At 39.2% G+C, this 22,403-nt stretch overlaps 1 protein-coding gene and 1 long non-coding RNA gene across 2 annotated transcripts; one reads left to right on the top strand and one right to left on the bottom strand.

The window, feature by feature from the left end:
- On the bottom strand, positions 1 to 1,692 carry LOC129355715 (uncharacterized). Its single transcript, XR_008605306.1, has 2 exons — positions 1,439 to 1,692; positions 1 to 273 (listed from the first exon to the last, which is right to left on the bottom strand). It is a non-coding gene; the product is annotated as an uncharacterized LOC129355715 (long non-coding RNA).
- Positions 1,693 to 1,804: 112 nt separating this feature from the next.
- On the top strand, positions 1,805 to 7,345 carry linc.pou2af1 (lnc RNA pou2af1). Its single transcript, XM_055025316.1, has 5 exons — positions 1,805 to 1,860; positions 1,898 to 2,012; positions 2,374 to 2,416; positions 2,873 to 3,171; positions 6,277 to 7,345. The coding sequence occupies exons 1-5, from the start codon at positions 1,805 to 1,807 to the stop codon at positions 6,622 to 6,624; spliced, it is 861 nt and encodes a 286-aa protein (XP_054881291.1). The 3' UTR covers positions 6,625 to 7,345.
- Positions 7,346 to 22,403: the final 15,058 nt, after the last annotated feature.

Below are 22,403 nucleotides of genomic sequence, written 5' to 3'. Positions count from 1 at the left end.
TAGTAGGCATGGAGGGAGAAAATCTCAAACTAATATCTCCCCAGCTTTATTACAATATTGTTGAATGCTCTGATCCCACTGGAACACATTAGACTTGTTATTTTTGGAGACTTTTATAGAAATTTCATTCTTGGCCATTTTGCTGAGGCAGTACAGAACTTGTGGATATCCAAAGGTCTTCTCCAGGGATCCTCTCCTCCTCTCAGCCATCATGTCTGGTGAGTTATGTGTTGGATTTTTCTATTTGAAGATTCTCATTATTTGGCTTTTGTCCTGTTAAAAAGAATAGAAAAAAAGGAAATGCTGATGTTGGTTATAGAAATAGATGTTTGTGAGTGAAAGTAAGGACATGTTGGAGGGAGGAGAAAACATGGATGGCTGTTTTCTTTCTAGATGTTCACTTTTATGCACGTTTACAATAATTTCTGAATGTGGAAACATCTTTTTCCAACCTTATTTGGGGAGTGTTATATTTAATTGCCACCTGGCTGCATGCCTCTGAAGCTGGATGTATCCTGCGGACTTTCAGCTCCTGAGGCTTAACAGACTTTTATCAATTTTACAGGACGTATTAGTTCAGCCTGAGCATTTCGTTGACGCACTCTAGGACACGTAGATGAGAGTTTTTTTGCACACATTTTTGATCGAGGTGATTTGCCGGTGGAGCTAAGATTTAAGACATCAGCGCTCTGCCCGAACTGCTTGTGCGTAACAGGGCGTTTGAGTGGGATGTGTCATTTTAGCCCACTATTTCCCAATGTTTAAAACAAATCAAAGAGAAGCATTTAACTATATGAATATTTATCAGAGGAGGTTTTGATCCCAAGTCTTTTGTGTCTTAACAAATTTTTTCAACAATCCATTAATTTGCGCTTTTGAGGCCAAATTACGCGCGCATATGCACCATAGAAAGCGGTGCATATAGAAAGCATATGCACCGCTTTATTTAACGCTTTATTTAACGCTTTCTAAGCTTCGTTATTACTTTGTTTTACAAATCCTGTCAATTATCCCTTGTACAAACGTCGTCTGTTTATACTGTCATGCAGTCAAAGAAAGGGTGAGGGGGGATTTAAATAAAATAAGTGATTCTGGAGAAGAGTTGATTGAGAGTTTGAATTGTAAACAACCCTTACATGAAATGGCTGAAATATTCTTTCCACAACACATCTGATCATCATGAAACTGAAGAAAATTCCTGAGTATTTTTTGTCGACACACACCCAGTGCATTTATGCACTTTTAAACTTCTGAGGAGCACGACTAAATATTGATAGTATTTTTTAGGTTTCATGGTCCGATCGCTTTATTAACTGTTTGCAAAGCCTTTTTAAGATCAGCTGCACAAATTAACAACATCATTTAACCGTAGTAAACCGTAATAAATGTGTTAAATTAAGCCATCCCGCGCGCGATTTTCGTAGAAATAAGTACTTACTGTGGCGGTATTTTGTGCCGATTTACATTCCTTTCTTTTCCACCTGGTCTGCGCGGAGTAGGGATTCAACAGATGAGAAAAGCGCCTCAGTCTGAGAGTCAGCCAGCAGAGGGGCGTTTGAGGAAACGCCGAGAAAATGCGCTGCCAGCCGGGAGCGCAGAAAGGAGTCTGTGGCCAAGAGCGCAGGGAGTGAGGCAAATGGGCTTCACGCAGAGAAAACTTTCAAAATACAAACAATTTTAAAATGTACTTGCAGACATTATTATTATTATTATTATTATTATTATTATTATTATAGAACGGAGTAAAAGATGAAACACAAGACAGGAACTTTAATTTACTTATTTAATAGCTGTGAGCGTTTAGATGTTTAATCTCAGAAAGGCCTTCCTCTTCCCCTCATCGGGAGCTGCTGATGAGAAGCCAGTTGTGTGTGCAGATGTGTGTTTGGTAAACAAGTCCGACTCTTTGCGCAGAAAAGCCACGGGTGTACCAGGGCGTCCGGGTGAAGACCACGGTCAAAGAGCTGCTGCAGAAGCACAGAGCAAAGGAGGCCAGCAGAAAACCCCAACCGGTAAACATTACAACACAAAACATGCACGCACACACGCGCGCGCACACACCTGCCTGCAGGAACCTGACCCAGTTAATCACTAACTGCCCTTGCGGCAATAAGCAAATCTGGAAAATGTTGAAAAGTAATATTGTCACCTTTCTAGAATAAAGTGATTCAAATTTTTAAGCAAAAATATTGATTTGATATGTATTTATTTATTGCAAAGTAAATTAAATTACCACATTTTCTTTTTGCCATAAAATAATTTAGGGAAGATGACGACATGTACGGAAAACCTGTACAAAACTCTAACTGTCCATTTCCTCCTTCTCCATCTGATCCAACTATCCTCCTGGTGGTTGGCTGACTGTTTCTTCAGGTTTACTTCGAGCAAAAGGAACTTTGTCTCTCCGTGCCCCAAAGTAAGTGAAATATCAAAGTTCAGAACATTTTATAGCTGCATTCATTTTACTCTTTTCAGTCTATCTCTATAAAATCTGAAGTCATGCGTCTGCCCTGCCACTGATACCAAAAGCAGCTTGCTCTCAGATCCCGGGCAGCGCGCTGCACGCCCCGGTACTGACAGGCAGGATCCTGCCTGAGCTGCCCTGACCCCGCAGAGCACAGCTCTCAGATGAGCCTCGGCCTTTCAAGGCTTGTCGGAATGCAATTGCTGTAAATTATTGTCACCTCTAAGCCTAAACGCTCCAGAATGTCAGTTGCTGCAACTGGAAATAGAGTTGGAGCGCAGACAGCATGCTGCGATCTGACCAGAGGAAGACAGGACAGCTGCTTCTGCGCCAGCGTGCCGCATTGTCTCATGTTATTGCGGATTAATTGCACTAATATCTCTCTTTTTTTTAATCTGATCTCATTAGGCCGTCACGAGGACCCTCCTCCTGCCTCCCCTCCGGCGGATATGAGCTCTCGAGTCCCGCAGCTGCGCGCGCCCTCCCTCCCTGTCACTAAGAGCTCGTGCAGCCTGCACATGCATGCGAGCGCGTTCAGCGACCCCCAGCAGCACCATTTCGGGGACTTGATGTTGCCCAGCAACGACTACAGTTTCAGTTCCAGAGGAGCCATGGACTACAACTCCCTGCCTGCTCAGCCCACATCTTCCCCGCTGCCCTGGAGTCACGCAATCTCCTCAGACGTGGATTATTACGGCCAAGGGATGGTGAGTCTCCGAGTCTTCCTCCATGAAAAGCATCTCTTCTATTTGTAGCAAATACAAAGTTAAAAGTGTCACTCTTATTTTTATTTACAACTTTTGTGTGACTCCACATTTTACGTCAGTTTATCGCAAAATTAACGCGAGAACATGACCATCCAAGTTCAGTTATCAGAAAGTTTCAGTAAATCACAGAATAAAAAACACATTTTAGACTCAGTGTGCTTAAAAGACAAAGAAACAAGATATCAACCAACAACCAAAATTGCTAAGTTACTTGAATAAGATGCTAACATCAATCATAAAACTAAAATAATAATAATAAAAAAAACATATTAAAAATATATAAAAGAATCTTATTATAATTATGTGAGTTTAGAGTGCAGGCTGCACAGTGGGGCAGTTGGCAACACTGTTGCCAACTGCAACAGTGTTTCTTGCAGCAAGAAGGTCCTGGGTTCGAGTCCCAGCCTGGGGTCTTTCTGCATGGAGTTTCCATGTTCTCATGCATGGTGGGTTCTCTCTGGGTACTCTGGCTTCCTTCCTCAGTCCAAAAACATAACATAACTGGTCTCTCTAAATTCTCCCTCGGCATGGGTGTCGGTGTGTGTTTGTGTGTGTGTGTGTGTGTGTGTGTGTGTGTGTGTGTTTGGGTGTGTGTGTGCGTGTGTGTGTGTGTGTGTGTGTGTGTGCTTGGTTGTTTGTCCTGTCCAGTGTTGTATAAAGTACTGAAATCTCAGAGTCAAGTAAAAGTATAGGTACTGCTCCAAAATATGACTTTGGTAAAAGTAAAAGTCACTGATTGAAATGTTACTTGAGTTTTACTCTTAAAGTATCTGAAATGTCTTGTACTTAAGTATGGAAATGACTGTAAATGGATGAACTCAAGTAATTAAATTAAAAGTACAAGTAAAAAGTAAAACAAGTCAAATGCAGTTGAATGACATTTTATATTTTGGTAAACTTGTTAAATACACGTAAAATAATGTACACAACCAAGTGCAGGCAAAATGAAACCTGCTAATAGATAAACCTGCAGGCATCATTTAGTTAAGAAAATTAGGTGCTTTACCTAAACCACAAGGTTAACTTAACCTGCTTTAGGTTAACTTAACCTGCTTTACAACTGAACCAGCTTCTTAGTAAACCCTCCAAGACAGAAAATACAAAGTTTTTGTAAGCCTTACATTTTTCCTTTCAATAAGGTCAGTGCTGAAAATGAGAAAAATAAATAGTCAGTACAGAAAATGCGGCCAACATGAAGAAAAAACCCCGTTACGATTCCTCTACTTCATAAACTATAGGTGAACACAACTGGTCATTATGCAAAAGAAAAAAAGAATTGGGAGGGAAATGCAGCTTATTTGACATCTGAAGAGGGAGAGCTTTTAGTTAACTTGGTGTTTAATGGGAGAAGCGAAACAGACCTCCATGAAGCTGACACCCACCTACTCAAATAATCCAGCAAATACTCTGATTGGTTAGTGCTCTGTTTGTGCAGCTTTGGTTATTAAAAAGATATTAAAAATGATTTTTTAGGCCATCCAAAATATATACTTTTTAAGATTACAATTACTGAAAATATTGAGTATGACTAAAAATTCACTAGAGAACAGTGTGTCTCGTGTAACAGCATGAATTTCTTGTCAGTTGGTCACAAGGCAAGAAATCTATTTCAATTAGTTTCTCTGGAGAGTTTGGATGTAAAATTTGTTGACTCTCCCTGAGTGAAACTCCGACACCTTGAGGAAGGGGGAGACCAGAGACCGGCTGGCCGAAAATAGCGTTCATAAATCGGATCAACCTCGAGCTAGACGCCGCTCACACCGGATATTGGAACAGTCAAAATCCAAATTGAAAACAACTTTGCTGCGTTTGTTTTAACGGCACAAACCTGCACAAACGGAGCATTAACGAACCAGCCCACTTTGGTTTGTTTTGGAGCAAAATGCGGGGATGGTGAACTCTGGATGACCTAAAAAATCATTTTAATATCTCGGAAACCAAAGCTGCACAAACAAACATTTTAACGGCAAAACCTACACGAACGGAGCACTGACCAATCAGACTGTTTGCTGGACTTTTTGACGCAGGTGGGGAGGTGAAACCTGTGCATCCTATTGGTGGTGATGAACAAGCCCAGGCAAGCAGGCTTTGTTTCAGTCAATCAGTAGGTGGGATCAAAACATTTGCGTTTCTCTCTTGCTTTTTTGTAACGAGTAACTAAACCACACATTGAAAATGTATCGGAGTAAAAGTATGAAATTAAGTTTGGAAATGTAATGAAGTAAAAGTGAAAGTTATCAAAAATTTTCATATGAAGTACTCCAAAATATACTTAAGTAAAGTAGTGAAGTATTTTTACTTTGTTACTATACAAGACTGGTCCTGTGTGTCTCTGTGTTGCCCTGCGACAGACTGGTATCCCGCCTCTCACCCAGATCGCTAGCTGGAAATAGGCATCAGCCTATCCTGACCCCACAAGGTCAGGATGCCATTTGTTATTTTAATATGTTGGTAATACATCTTTGTTTCTATATTTTTGGCCTCTACTTTCAGTCAAACTAAGATTCAGCCCAAATATAGAGGTAATGCGTGACTTACACGGACGCCTCAGTCCTTGATGTTGCTGCCACAGGTTCGATTCCTGGTGCAATGACTTCCATGTTGTCACCTTCTCTCATGACGCACTTTCCTGTCTGACAACTGTCAAATAAAGATCATTAGAGCCACAAAAACCTTTAAAAAATAACATACTCAGAGTAAAAGAGATGTGCATGTGAGGAAGGCAAATGTAGGAAAAAATCTAGACTCTTTCACTTTTAACCATATTTCAGACCTTGTTAAAACTAAATGTATACATTCTATCTCCAATAATAGACACAATTTACAATATGTAAATTGTAAGCCTTTACTTACAGTTGTAAGTAAAGGCTGCACTGACTGCAGGGTGATTTTCACACTATTTTGTGGCGTGACCAAACATTTTCTGATCAGACTTGGATCCCACAGAGTTAAATTCTCACTTTTTCTCACTGTGTCCTGTTTCCATGACAACTTCTACTCAGACTAACGCTCTACATCTGCTGGTCGATTCCTCTCCTCTTCCAGGCAGCCTGCTCCTCGTCAGAGTCCCTGACATTCTACACCCCCCTGGATCCCAACAGCTACTCCCCGCAGGACTCATTTTCTTCTTCCTCCTCGTCTTGCTATGATTCACCCACCAGGATGGAGACCACCTTCCACGGCTTCCTCTCAAAACGCTACCCGTATCAGTTCTGCAGCCCCCATCAGGACAATATGGCTGGCTGCTGGCCAGCCCAGCCGGAGAGCACCCCCCTCGATGAGTACACCCCCTACTACCCCCCCACAGATTACCCCTACATCCAGCCTGTGGAGGAGAGCTACTTCAGGAAGGATTTCCCTCAGGGCTCTGAAATGTGTTACAATATTCTATGATGAGGAGTTCCAGCAGTATTACATTGAATCCTGTCTGTATATTGTTGTATACACTACTTTTTGGGGATTTTGTCTGCAAAAAGACAAAATCTTACCAAGTAATTTTGTTCTAGTTTCTATTGAAAATACCCCAGTACCCTTGCAATAAGACAAAACCAACTGAAAATGAATTTTTCAGCAAAAATATGATTGTTTCAAGTCAATAATTTCTTAATGTTGATGAAAAAGTACCAGTTCCATTGGAAGATTACTTCACTTATAGCATGACATTTTTCCATAAGTGAAATAATCTACCAGTGAAACTAGCATTTTTCACTAATATTAAGAATTTATTCACTTAAAGCAACGTACAGAAACCTGAGACAAACTGCTTCACCTCCTCCTATTTCTTGCTGAAAAATTCATTTTAAATTGGTTTTGTCTTATTGCAAGGATAGTAGGATATTTTCAATAGAAACTAGAACAAAATTACTTGGTAAGATTCTGTGTTCTTGCTCTGTAAATGTGACTCCCCTGGTCTACTCAGCTGGACTGTTTGTTTTGATGGTCTGCTTTGCATTTCAGTTTGTTCTCTGACCGCCGGACGCTGCGCTGGAGTGGCTGATGATTGTTTAATGGATACACAGACAGATATTTTTCTATAATTGTTTTTTACAACCTTGATTTATCTTTGTACACATGATTGTTATTATTCACAATAAAAAAGGTTAGAAGAATAAAACAGGTGTGTGGAGTGGATTTTTTTTCTTTCAGAAACCCCCCCAAAAAAACAAAGAACAAAAATGAGACTGAAAAGTATTGGCTCAGGAGGCTTGGATACAAATGTATAGCAAATTATTCAGATTTCTATGAATAAAACAGTTTGAGAACCATGCTCTGGATCATATTAAAAAGTAACAAAATGTGGAAAAGTTTAAGCAGCAAAATACTTTTGCAAGGCCTGCTGCAAAAACATAAAGTCTTATAAATATTTTGGTCTATTCTCTTGTGAAAATATCTTAGTACACTTGAAATAAGACAAAACTAACTTACAAGTAACTTTTCAGCAAGATATGGGGTCTTGTTTTAAGAAAACATGTACTCGTTGCACTGAAAGATTATTTAGCTTATAATATCTTGTCAAAAGTGAAATAATCTGCCATAGAAATCTGTCCCTACAATGCAGTCAAATAATCTGCACTGTAACATCAGCTACTTTGACTACAAATCAGGTTCAGCCCAGGATCAAGCTCATCGTCATCCTCTCCTGACAAGAAGGTGACACACTAAGAAACGCTGCCTCCCAAAGTGGACCAGGTTACTCCAGCTCCACCAAATCTGGAGGTAATAAAACACTGTTACTTTCAGGTTGTACATCACCCTCCCAAGAAATGGACAGATTGGACACATTATAGAAATAGCTAAATTGTGTTTTTTTCAGCATTGGCGGAATATAGCCAAAGTTTTGAGCACATTTGTAATGGAAACACAGCTAGACATGGTATGACTTACGGTTGGCCGGAAATTGAATCGATGATCGATTCAACAGAGCGTAGGATATGATTTTATAATTTATTCTTTGGACTTTGCCATAACATATTCCTTGGGCTATCTGCTGTTCTTGTCCTCCATGATCGTTTTTTGCTGCTCTTATTGGAGAATTGTGAGACGAAAAAACTCTCAAATATATAGATAAACATAACAAACCACAGAGACGAGTTCTTACTGCCAGCCACGACGGGTCGGGAGATTTATTTACACATTCTACCACGGATAAACATTGTTTCTCAAATCTCAAAGTCTCAAAATCAAAAGTCCCCAAAATCTCCCGTTCTTTGTCTACAGACATTCTTATAGCTTCCAATGACGTCGGTTTTGCGTCAAGACTCTGGCTGCCCATTGACTGAGTGTGTGTTGGAGTTTCCACGAATTTCTGACTGACCTCTTTTCTGAACATCTGCTCCATCTCAGAACTGCAAAACAAGTCAATTAATAATAATATTTGTTCTTATCTATCTAAACAGTGTACTTTCCAACTCGAGTTTTGGTCCAACATTTTGTACTTTCCAGATAAAATCGGGTCAGATCGACGTTTCTGGCGCCAGAAATCTTTTCCCTTATAAACAACGCTTTAACGTATTTCTGCTCCGACACTCTCTAATAAATCTCTGAGATGTACAGATAACATCTGAGGCTATACAGATTAATTTACTCACAGGTGGCTTTTGGTTTTTCATGCCGATGAATTCTAAAGTGCAACTGATTCTACTAGATAAAGAAAGAGCTCTCAGAATAAATGCATGCTGCACTTTTCAGTTTTAAATTAGAAAGCATTTTTGAAAACCAAGTGTCATTGACATTGAAGCTCAAGAGCGTGGGCTGTAATGTGACTTTGGTAGTTATGTTGACATGTTGGATTCAGTATGACTGCTGTGTGCAGACGTACAGAAACCTGAGACAAACCGCTTCACCTCCTCCATTTTTGCTTCCCTGTCATTTTGTTTTTCATTGTTTAGGGTTCATTTAGATGCCACATGTTCAGCCCCTGTCAAAAGCAAACCGTTTGTTTTTAAAATCAACTTCACACATCACACACAAAAATTCATTGAAAAACACACTGAGCAAACACAAGGATAGTAATGATGGGGGAGTAGAGCAGATTAGATGAAAAGATCATGGCTTGACATCAATTGCAAGGAAGAGGTCCATATCAGATTAATCCCTCCCTCACTCCAATCTCTGGAAACACCAGCAGACATTCCACCATAAAAGTCTAAAGGCTCTGTCAAACTTCACCTGAATCCAAACAGTTAACTCTGGTTACTCGCCTGCCATTACTGTTCTTCACAATTGTGCACGATTCCCATCTCCCTTCAGTGCTCTGTCTGGGATTTCTCCCACTGAGATGGATTTCTCAAGATGCTCTGACCAACCAGAGAACAGAAGGAGTTTTAGAACTGCATCCTGCCTCCATATTAGTGATGTCTCTTCTGTCGAGGCTTCAAGACATGCGTCAAGTAATCCAGGTGTATTTTTATACAAGTTAATCAACATATGGTAACTGCCTGTACCATAGAATAGATAAATAGAATAGCATTATTGTCATTGAACAGGATTCAACGAAATTTCTATTGCAACTCCCGTGCAAAAAGTCAAATACAATATTAAATAAACAAACACACAATAATAATAATATATACAACTAAATTAACTAAAGGCACTCAACCACACCAAAGAAGAAGCAGCAGGTCCAATTATGGTAAAGTGCAGATGATGTGACAGTGCAAGTGCAGAACAATATGGCTGTGTGGGGCAGGGGGGTGTATGTGAGGTTATGATATGTGTGGGAGGGGGCGGCAGGGAGTAATGGCTCTGACGGCTGTGGGGAAGAAACTGTTTCTCAGTCTGTTTGTTGTAGTCCGTATTCCTGTACCGCTTGCCTGATGGCAGCGGCACAAACAGACTGTGGCCCGGGTGGCTGGAATCCATGGCTATGGATCCAGCTCTCTTCTTGACCCGGCCTATGTAAATAGAGTCCAGGTCCGGGAGGGGGCATCCCACAATGCCTTGTGCTGTTCTCACCACCCGTGTCAGTTGTTTCCTCTCCAGTGCTGTGCAGCCACCATACCACACAGTCACGTTGAGGCAGAGGATGCTCTCGATCGTTGCCCTGTAAAAGTTCACGAGCAGCCGTGAGGAAAGTCCAGCACGTCTCAGTTTCCTGAGGAAGAAGAGCCTTTGTTGTGCTTCTTCACCAGGTGGGAGGTGTTGGTATTCCAGGAGAGGTCAGATGTGATGTGGAGGCCCACGAACTTGATGTTGTCCACAGGCTCCACCTCTTCTCCATCTATGAGAAGGGGAGTGTGATCCGTCCTCCTGGACCTTCTGTAGTCCACAATGACCTCCTTGGTCTTCCCTGTGTTCAGCACCAAGTTATTGGCTGAACACCACTGAGTGAGCTGCTGAATTTCCTCTCTGTAGTGGGTCTCGTTGTTGTCTGAAATGACCCACTACTGTTGTGTCGTCCGCAAACTTGACGACTGTGTTGGTGGGGTGGATGGCAACGCAGTCGTGTGTAAACAGGGTGAAGAGAGCTGGGCTGAGCACACAGCCCTGTGGCGTGCCTGTGTTGAGGACCAGTGGGGACGATGTTGAGCCACCCTATTCTCACCACCTGAGGCCTGTTAGTGAGGAAGTCTCTGATCCAGTGGCACAGTGAAGCAGGCAGCCCCACCTTGAGTAGCTTCAGCACCAGCTTGTCTGGATGACGGTGTTAAATGCTGAGCTGAAGTCTACAAATAGCATCCTGACGTAGGTGTTGGGATGCTGCAGATGGGTCAGGGCTGTGTGCAGAGTGATGGAGACAGCATCCTCTGTTGACCGGTTCGCTCTGTAGGCGAACTGGAGGCTGTCCAGGTCTGCAGGGATGAAGTGTCTGATGTACCTCAGAAGAATCCTCTCAAAGCACTTCATGATCACCGGGGTCAGAGCGACGGGCCGGTAATCGTTCAGGCTGGTGATGGTCGTCTTCTTCGGTACAGGGATGATGGTGGAAGACTTGAGACACTCAGGAACCATGGTGAACTGCAGGGACAGATTGAAAATGTCCAGAAACACTCCTGCCAGCTGGTCGGCGCACGTTTTCAGCGCCTGGCCTGACACCTTGTCCGGTCCTGTAGCTTTGCGGGTGTTGATCCTCCTCAGGGTGGACGTCACCTGGTGCTGCTGCAGGACGAGAGGCTGGTACTGCTCTTCCAGTCGGGGTAGATGTACAGCTTCTCTGCTGCCCACTGTGTCAAAGCGGGCAAAGAAGCTGTTTAAGGTGTCAGGCAGGGTGGGGTCGCGGCTGGTCAGCTGAGTGCTGTGTTTGTAGTCTGTCATGGTCCTGGTGCCTCTCCACATGCTACTGGGGTTGTTATTGATGAAGTGTTCCTCAATCCGCTGTTTGTACTGGAGCTTGGCCTGCTTAATTCCTTTTTTCAGTTCCGACCGGGCCCTGCTATAAGCCAAACTGTCTCCAGATCTGTAGGCAGCATCCCGGGATTTCAGCAGGGCCCGTACTGTGCTGTCCAGCCATGGTTTCTGGTTTGGAAACACTTTTATGGTCTTAGCAGGTAGGACAGCATCAGTGCAGAACTGAATATAGGACAGAACGGACGATGAGTATTCCTCCAAGTCTGCTCCGTCCCTGAACACACTCCAGTCTGTGTGCTCAAAGCAGTCCTGAAGTGCAGAGGAGGCCTCCTCAGTCCAGACCTGAACTATTCTGGTGGTTGATGGTACAGGCAGTTACGTTTGAAGCTTTTCAGTCAGGCAGTAAGGAACTGGTTTGTCAGTTTGCTAATAAATCAAAATATACCCCATGACATTTTCTTGCCTTTATTATGTGCATGTTTGCAGTTTATTTCAGCACCATTTTTGCAATGGATCACAATTTGTCATGTCTGGCAACATTTTGATATCTCCTAATTTACTTTATATGATGATTTTAAAAAAATCAACACAGTGGACCTATTGGTCTAATTTGTTTTACCTACTTTATGATGTTTTAAAAGGCAAAGTTCAAATGAACTTTAATGCAATGAAAGAAGCTAATCTGGGTGGAGGCATTTATATAGAAGACAAGATACCACAGTTAAATAATATGGCAAAAAATATATCTTTTTAAGCATAAAAATAAATGTTAATTGCAATTATATGTTGTCTCTTGTGACATAACAATTGTTACAAAGTAACAAGCTCCTCAATTTGTTTTCAGTTTTCCGTCTGGTCCAGCCTTTGTATCATAAAACCAGAAAATATTCAGGATTTATTTGTTGGCTTCACAAAAGTCATGTATTCTTCGATTTAAAGCTTTAAACAAATGGAATTTTCACTTTTTGATGTTGCAGTAGAGCATATGAAGCACCATGGTGTGTCAGGTCATATGTCAAACAGTTTGATGGAAAGCCTCAGTGAAGCTTCATCTCGCTTCACTATATGACAGTAGTACTGACAAAATGGTGGCAGCGGTTTTTTGCCATGTGCCGGTCTGGAGGGAAACAACCATTTTTACAAATGGGAAAAAAGCAGCTGGAACAGCAGAGCAAACAGATTAGTCTGTAGAGAGACTGGGCGTGGCCAGGGGCATGTCTTGAAATAAGAGGAGACATAGGGTTAGGGTTAGATCACCAACAAAGGCATCCATTAACAAAAGCTAACACAAACATAATGAAAACATTTTGACATTACTGTTAGGGTTACTATTAACAAGAATCCAAAAGTCAAGTTTGTTAACTATGACTTTGTACAACATAATTCCAATCACTTACAGACAGATAAATAGATAGATAGATAGATAGATAGATAGATAGATAGATAGATAGATAGATAGATAGATAGATAGATAGATAGATAGATAGATAGATAGATAGATAGATAGATAGATAGATAGATAGATAGATAGATAGATAGATAGATAGATAGATAGGAAGACAGACAGATAACTTTAGTTGTGTTTCTCTTGTTTAACTGTTTAACTTTACTTTGCAAATTATTTTAACTAAACAAAAACACCTGTGCAGTTCTGAAAAGAAAAAGAAATCCTCTCAGACTGTGCCATGTCTCCTTTCAGCTAATTCCCAACAGATGACTAGCAACAGCAAATGTCTGATGGGAAACATCTCTCTTCATTAAAATGGCAAGCTTCATCAAGTTTAAAAACCTGAAGCCTTTAACACACTGAAAAATCTTTAGTGAGTGTAAAATATCAGGGTTTGGTTGGTTATGGCAGCATTTTATGCCTTTTTCCAAGCTCTGCAACTAAACTCAGTGTCAGAGAACAAAGTTCTCAGGGCGCATAAGTGAGTGTGTTCAGAATGTGTTCCACAAATCCTATCGGCAATCATCTTGTCTGTTCCTGCTGAGCCGAAACTTGTGGAAATCCCCCACTGGAGGCTCAGGACTGCTGCCTCAGGGTGAAAAAACGCCCACGCTGACAGCCAAGAAAGCAACTCTGTTAGCTTTTATTTCCTGGTTGTGATATTTCAGCATGCTGACCTCAATAAAAAAAGTTTATATGACCTTTTTCTCATACAAAACCCTCCATAAAAAAAATCATAAATTCATTTTACAGGCAATTGTACCACAGAGCATTGTTCCCTTAGTTACTGATCTGCAGGATATATTGCTGTTAATCATTCAAAGGACTTAGATTAGAAAAATGGGTCAAAGCGGAAAAGGTGAATGAAAAGTTTGTTTCGGCCAGCACCGGAGCTGTCAAATGAGCTCAAATGAACTGCTGACACTCATTTGAAAAGAAACAAATTCACCACTTTTCTGAAGAATATATTTCCAAAAAATCTTTTGTGGGTTTTCCCACATCTTCAAAAATACATTATGGATTTTTTTTTCTTAATGTCAAATTTTTTCTGCCTTTGGTTCACTTCGTCTGATCATTTGTTTGTCTTTTAAAAGTAATCTGTCATTTATCCAGTGCAATTAAGCTGAATAAAATAAATGTAGGAAGGAAATATGGAACAATATAAAGGGCATTAGCTTGGCTGAAGAAGTTTTCATACCACAAACTAATTGTTTGTTGAAGCACCCTTAATTCAGTTTCAGCATCCAAAGTCTTTGTTGGGAGTCTTCATTCAACTTGATTCAAAGTTCAAGTTGAGCCAGCTTGATCTTTGAAAATATTCATGTTATGATCATTTTTTATAACGATCATTCATAAAATAATTATAATAATTATTTTGTTATGTCTACTGTGATCATAATACCCCTTTTAAATAACCGATTTATGATCAGGTTTCTCTCACCATTTTCAAAGGTGATCATTTTGCCTACTCTCCAAACTTTCTCTTTTCCTCTTAAGAAATTATTCTTTAGCTGAAATGGATGTATGTTTTGACTCATTGAGAATCTGAAAAGTAAACTACTCTTTGTAAAATAGTATGGTCACGGGTCTTAAAGGTGAACAAACAAATAGCACCAACCACCGGTTTCAGATTCTTCAGATAACTTTTATTGACACATTTGCTTCAGACATCCATCCTGAGCTTCCAATAATTCAGTGTTTTTATGGCCAATTGGCAACACACCTGCAAGCTGAGTGAACCAAGCCACAAGTAAACAAGGAAAAAAAAAACAAAATCTAAACAGAAAAACAAGAACATTATTAATCTCATTTACAAACTCATCTACAAAATGAAATAGTCTGGAAAATAAACCATGTAGTAGAACATAACTCAAAAAGTTACTTCAAAGAAAAGACAAAGCAATCCTTCAAAGAAAACCCTCTAATTGGTTGAACCCAGCAAGGTAATTAATGACATCATCCAGACATTTGAGAAGGAAACACTGGGCCCATTCTCCTGCCCTGCTGCAGATCTACAAGGGACAAACAATGGTGAATAAAAAAGAAACCAAATACCATGAATATACTTTGAAACAAAATAAACAAATTTAACAAATAATCCAGAAATAATCATTTTAACCTCAACATATAAATAGATGGAATCCGCAACATAATGCTAACACAAACAAACCCGGGATAGTAAGTGAAGCGAAGTTGTAGAGTAATGTTAAAGTTTCTTCAGAAAATATTTCATTATTATTTTTGACGGCGTCGGGCCGTATATTGTATTAGAAAACTATTGACAGATTGCTTAGACAGGACAGATTACCTAAACATGGCGCAATACATATATTGCATCTGTTGCTATAACAAACCTGTATCAAAATGCCTCTTTGCTAACAGATCTCCTACAAACAATACAGCTGCCAGCTAAACTAGCAGTTTGTAAGTGTGCAGCACACACAACAGGTACCAATGCGGTCCCTAATGGAAACAGGTTAGTTGATCAAATAGCAAAAGCAGCAGTAGCAGACATAAAAGTGTTAGCAAAAGAAGAACAAACTATTATGGACAAAAATATACTTAGACATGCAACAGCAAAGCCCTGAATTAGAAAAACAGATGTGGGAAAAGAATGGGGCAAAACTAAAAAATGATACGTATAAAATGACCAGAGAATAAACCGATCCTACCAAAAAAAACCTATGTAAATTGGCAGCTATATTGAGACATGGTGTTTTACATGACTCAACAGGAAGGATGGTGGAGCAGATACACCAATATTACACTGCCTATGGATTTATCTCTTATGAATATTTTTTTTGCAGAACGTGTCTGATCTGTCCTAAACATTGTCCACAAGAAAATTTGACCACAATATCCATTCCAAATAATACACATGGATTTCATAAAACTAAATCAAAGTGCAGGAAAAAGTATTGTCTGGTCATAATAGATGCCTATTCTAAATGGATAGAGTTGTTCCCCACTAAACATCCAGATGCTCTGACGGTGGCGAAAGCACTTTGCAAAGATGTAATTCCCATATATGGTATACCTGACAAATTTATAGTGATAATGAGTACATTTTTTCACCAACTAGTAAAACACATAACAATTATGTTTCATATGGATTTGAAGAACCATTGTGTCCACCACTCTTATAGTGTTGGATTAGTGGCTCTCCATTAATCCAAGAATGGAACTATAAAACGCAGGCTCAAGAAAAGTATTGAGGATACAGGAAGGCCATGGACAAAATGTCTTGATTTGGTTAAGCTATACATTAGCATTACAAGTACCTCAAACTCCTTTTCAAACTTTCTTTGGGAGACCATCAAGAAAACCTCAGTTTAACAACCAATGGGAAACAGATGAAGCTTGTGGACAAGGTGGCTACAGCTTTTAAGTCCTCCATTTCTTGGTGGTGTAATATAAATAAAAATGTAATAATATCCACAGAAATAAGGAAACTGAAGACAGGCAGGATTTGAGGCTGTGCATGACCAACTTGCTGGCATTCCAGAACAGAATTGCCCTTGCTGTTGGCTAAGGTGTGTGCTGTTTGGAAAGCAGTGCTACGCATTTATCCCAAACAACACAGCTGCAGATGGCAGCCTCACAAAGGCACCTGAGGGGCTTCACACCCTGATTGGGAAAATGAAAGACCATAGACGTGTCCACAGGGGTGGGCACGTCTATGTGGGACTCATGGGTGGATGCCTTTCGGAAATATCACATTCTCATCTCCTCTGTCTTGGTTTCCATGTAGTATTTCCTGCTGTTCTTACTTTATGTGGATGTTGTTGTATGCCATACTTGCATTCTTCGGTAAACAGATGAATTAGAGCAAATGTACCTCATGTTAGGACCACAACCTTCTTCTGACACTGACACTGATGATGATGATGTCACTGTGGAGAACATTTGCTTGTCTGAAATTTATCCTGACTTGTAAATTATTACATGTGTTCAATTAGTATCTTTTCTCTGAGTGTAACAATGTTTGAGCTCTTACATATGATCTTGCAGTTGAAGATCCTAAAACAAAGTGACTGTTAAGTGATAGTAGAATTAGAGCAAACGTTAGATAAACAGGAGGGAAATAAAAAGAAAAGGTATGGCAGAACGTGCTTCAGAGAAAGAAGAAATAGTAACTGAAGCACATTTCTGTCCATTTCTCCTTGCAAGTAAATCTAAACTCATGGCCTTCTCCTTTTTTGTGTGGTGTTTAAATATTTTAGGTTTTTTGAACCTGATGATTCCTCTCTTCATCGTCAACAAATCCTGTGAATCTGGTTATATTTACTATTTATTTGCCGGAGTGACTTGGGGGCAACCATATATTTTAGCCATCTGAAATAATCTGTCGCTGTCCCCTATTACATGGAAAAAAAAATAATTTACCTGCAAGTCCTGTGTTTAATCTTCTCTTCATTATCAACAAATCCTGTAAATATGGTAATATGTACTCTATTTGCCAAACTTATGAGGGGGAAACCATCTATTTTAGCTTGATGAAATAATGCATTCCTCCTGTATAACATGGGAACAAATTAACTTACCAGTACATCTTTACCTGTATTTATTCCTCTCTTGATGAATAATAAATACTACAAGTTTGAAAATATTTGCTAAATTTTTGTCAAAGTCATGAGGGGAGAATCATATATTTTATCTACCTGAAATAATTTGTTCCCCCCAGTCAACATGGAAGATAATTATATCACCAGCAAAATTTTAGCCATTCTTATCCTGTCTTCATCAAAAATAAGTCCTGTTATTTTTGTAAAATTTGCTATTTATTTGCCTGTTATGAAAGGGGAAAAATCTTTTAGCCACCTGAAATATTCTGTTCCCCCTACAAAGATTATGTTATTTCAGGCAGCTAAAATATGTGGTTCCCTCTTCATAACTTTGGTAAAAATTGAACAAATGTTTTCAAACTTGCAAAATTTATTGTTGATTATTAGAGGAATAAACAGTTAAAGAATTGCTGGCAATTTACTTAGCTCCCATGTTAAAGGGGGGAAGAGATTATTTCAGGTGGCTAAAATATATGATTCCCCCCTTCAACTTTGGCAAATAATGAACAACAGTTTCTAAAATCACAGGATTTGTTGCTGATAATGAGAGAAATAAACAGTTCAAGACTTGCAGGTAAATTGATTTGTTCCTATGAAATTGAGGGGGAACAGATTATTTTAGGCAGCTAAAATAACTAAAATATTGTCCCTCCATAACTTTGGCAACTAAGAAGTAAATGTTACCAAGATCACATTATTTGTTGTTGACTATGTCAAAATAAGCACAATTAAAGACTTGCTGGTAATTTAATTTGTTCCTATGAAATGGAGGGGGAACGGATTATTTCAAGCAATTAAAATATACGATTACCTTCTCATAATTTTGCCAAAAATTGAGCAAATATTTTCAAACTTGCAGGATTCATTATTCATCAAGAGAGGTATAAATACAATTAAAGGCTTGTTGGTAAATTTATTTGTTCAAATGTTATAGAGGGGGAACGGATTATGTCAGGCAGATAAAATATATGGCTCCCCCCTCATAACTTTGGCAAAAAATGATCAAACGTCACCAAATCCGCAGGATTTATTGTTGAAGAAGAGAAGAATAAGCACAGTCAAAGACTTGCTGGTAAATTAATTTGTCCCCATTTTATGGAGGGGACTACATTATTTCAGGTGGCTAAAATATATGGTTCCCCTCTCATAACTTTGTCAAATAAAGAGCAAAAATTAGCATATATCCAGGATTTGTTGTTGATATTGAGAAGAATAAACACAGTTAAAGACTTGCTGGTAAATTAATTTGTTCCTATGGGATGGGGGGAGTGTGGAACAGATTATTTCAGGCAGCTGTAATATCACCCCGGCCTCATTGCTTTGGCAAATAAAGAGCAACCGTTTCCAAATTCTCAATGATTATATGTGATAGTATCTTTGAACCACTAAAAATTAGTAACTAGAAATTTCTTTCATCCAGTAATCTGTCATATTTTACATTAAAAGGGGATTTTCTAGAAAGTCTACCCTCTCATCTTTTCAGAAAGTTGAATCTTCATGTCCTGCTATCAGCGAGCTTCCATCATCTTATATTAGCAATGAAAAATTATCAATTCACACAATGTGTTGGAAAACTGTGTTTGTCCACTGACTCTTTTGTCAGGTTTAAGTGACAGTACTGGAAAAAAGACAGATTCTCCTGGTGATAAAAAAAAACAACACAAAACAACGTAAGAAGACCTCCACACAAGACCTTGTCTATTTATTTATTTTATGATTTTGTTATTGTTTCTTTTTTAAACAGCAGCTGCTGATTAAACGGAATGTCACAACTTTGAGATGATTATGAGTTGTTTTACCAAGAAATCGATCAGAAGCACTGTGAAAATGGTCAGAGCCACTAGATCTGCCCCTCTGACTGCGAAGCGCGCTCCCGACACAGGCGAACAGAATTTCACACAAGACCGGTCGATCAGAGTCGTCAGTACCCAGGCAGTATAGCTCCTGTTAGCATCTGAAAGAGCGTCCGGCTCTCAGCAGCACAGCATTTATTTTTAGCTAGTTAAAGTAGTGATCAGCCTTTGTTGGTTCTGCTGGTATAAATGACTCAAAGTGTTCTGGAGAAATGTCCATGTTCCAGATTTTAGGTCCTATGGAAGTTGTGTTCAACTCCAATTCTCACACTGCGGTCTCCTTTCTTTTATTTGGGAAATTATTCAGATTTGCCTCAATTTTTATTTTTATTCATTTTTTTTTTTATCACAGCTGATAGTGACACAGTGTGGCATTATCTAAAATGACACCAGTCAAACGCAATCTACTTGGAAAAAGTTAGCCTTCTGGTGTTTACTCTGTAGACTCCAGTACAGAAAGGACCATTATACATCATCAATTCATCTGTGAAAAAGTGACAACCTCCATGAGTGAAAAATGACAAAAGATATAAATTTTTGAGGTAATTATGAGTTTTGGCATATAAACAGTATTTTTTTAGGTAGTAGGAAAACTGCAACATATTTAGGCCAACATGTTCCACTAGTCATGGATCCTTTCAAGACTAGAACTGTTTATTGCAGCTGTTGTACAGTAGGTTTCTTTGAAGCATACACTGTAAAAAACGGCAATGATAAGAAAGCACACAAGGCTTATGGACACAAATTTATGACTTTTCTTTGAAGTTCATTATCAGATTTATGAAGCTATGTCCTTTGAGTCTAGAAGCAAACACTTTTTGAACTTGTTAATTTTTAAACAAGAACATCAACATGTCTCTGAATTCCCCCTCCTTCTACAGTTCCAGTTATTGGATATGAAGCTTTTATTACAACCTCACAATAGCTCTTTGTTTAGAAGTGAACATATTAGGACACTGGGAATTCCAACTGATAGGTTCAACACTGATAGGTGTGTATTATCATAACCCAAAGTGTTGCTTCATTGAGTAAATCAGGGGTTGTTTATACGCTGTGCTATTTTCAACACCCAAGACTGATGACAAAAAGAGCAGCTTATCAAGTGGTTCACACACTGCAGTGTGTCGCAGTAAGTGACAGGAAAGTTCTATTTACATGTCAAACAGTTCAAGCAAAGGCTGAACCAGCCTGATTTTGGATAGTTTTGTTCTGTTAACACTCTTAGAGGAGCAACAAGTTCCATTCATCTTTTTTTTCTTCTTTGCAGTGTTGTAAAGTTGGGGTTCGCAATACATTTCAGTATCAATATGATACCAATTAAATACAGGAGTTGTATCACTGTTACCAATTCTGATAAGAATTCTTTTTTCTTTAAATGTCATTTTTATTGAATAATTTGATGACTTGTCTTCATTTACTTGATTTTGATTATGATAAAATATTTAATGACTTTAGACAAGTAAAGGTGTTATTAATCACTAACTACCACATAAAACAACATAGCAGGAAGTTTTAAAAATTATTCCCTTATTAACTTCTCGTGAGCACAATTCCTTTTTTTAGAATATCTGAGTCTGTAAATGGAATCTATTTTGCAATATTCTCTGATAAATGAGGTGACTAAGGGTGCATGGATAGTCTGGTGCACTCGAACTATCTGGGGACCAAAATTGCAACATTTGTTACATATTCAGGACTGCAGTGTGAATGCAGTGCAGTGTGAAATTTGCATTCACACTGCACTGTGTCAAACCCTAACTAACTAAAAAACTTGTCCCCCCATCCCCTTTGGCCCCCCCGTCGCCTGCACCAAGAACTACTGAAGGAATTCAACACAAAATCCTCTGAAGAACACACTGAGTATAAATACCTGTTCTATAAACAAAAATGGAGCTGCGTGGAGTTTTAGTAGTTTTAGGATTTCTATTTTGTCTGTGGCACATGTACCAAACAAACAACTCTCAACGATGGACTCGGGAGGAGCAGAAGATGAGTCAGAAGAACACAAGGTATATTATTTCACACACCTGGCAGCAGAGACGGTTCTATATAAGCCAGCGTGCAGCGAGCACATCCATCTTCACAACATGTATTTATATCTTGTACAAGGTGCAAGATTTAGTTTCTGAATCAAATCAGAAATTAAAAACTCATGAAACATTTTTACTAATATAAATACTCCTTGTGTGTGATTGTGTACAGTGCTATACAAAGTTATTTATATCCCTGACCACAAGCAGTCACTCCCAAACTTTGATTTTAATTCAAGATTTAGTACTGCTTTTGATCCCAGGAACAACATCAGACATCTCAGTCCAGAAATGTGCAGCAGTCCTTGGCACAGCCAAGATACTGCAGGACCCTCAAGCTCCCAGGCCTCTGGTAGAGGACCCAAGTAAAGGTGTTATTCCCTTCTCACCCACCTGTGGTGGGTGAGAAGGATTTATATATATATATTTTTTTTTGTTTTATTTGACCAATTAAAAGTAAATTTGGATTTTTAAAAGAATTTAATATTTTTTAATTACTTTATTTTTTAAATTTGTAATTTGTTTTTTGTTGTGTTGAATCCACAAAATACGTTTTTTACTTTTCCCCATCTCCATGAAGCTTCAAGAAGGGTTCTCTTAGTTTTGCTGGTGCGAGACTAGAGTTGCTCATCTTGCCATTGTATATCATGCAGATGGGCACCAGCACCTCCCGACCTCAGTAGGGATAAGGGTGAACAGAAAATGGATGGATAGATGGATGATTGAAACATAAAATGTTCCAATACAAATATACTTAGGTTTTGCCATATCACTGTCCTAAGATCACCACCTTTTCACAACCTCCACCCCATCCCACTGCTGCACAGTCAGCAATGGAAATAACTAACCTGTGAAGTGAGAATTAATTACTGATGATGACAATATTTTGCCACCATCATGTTACACCAATAAAACCAATAATTTATAAACAGAGCATTCTTTCTTATTTTTCAACTGAAGACAACTGAAGACTTTAGTTGAGTGAGGCTTC

Source organism: Poeciliopsis prolifica, unplaced genomic scaffold (genome assembly GCF_027474105.1).
Source record: "Poeciliopsis prolifica strain line A6 unplaced genomic scaffold, Auburn_PproV2 SCAFFOLD142, whole genome shotgun sequence".
NCBI classification, from domain to species: Eukaryota; Metazoa; Chordata; class Actinopteri; order Cyprinodontiformes; family Poeciliidae; genus Poeciliopsis; species Poeciliopsis prolifica.
The sequence above is the reverse complement of the archived record's forward strand: the minus strand, read 5'-3'. Positions and strand labels throughout refer to the sequence as shown.

What these genes read in the sequence shown, in the direction of transcription:
- linc.pou2af1 (XM_055025316.1), top strand. Translation starts at nt 1,805, where the DNA reads ATGTTTAATCTCAGAAAGGCCTTCCTCTTCCCCTCATCGGGAGCTGCT. An exon ending in TCGGGAGCTGCTGATGAGAA is followed by an intron (nt 1,861 to 1,897) that starts GCCAGTTGTGTG and finishes TTGGTAAACAAG; the next exon opens with TCCGACTCTTTGCGCAGAAA. An exon ending in CCAGCAGAAAACCCCAACCG is followed by an intron (nt 2,013 to 2,373) that starts GTAAACATTACA and finishes CTGTTTCTTCAG; the next exon opens with GTTTACTTCGAGCAAAAGGA.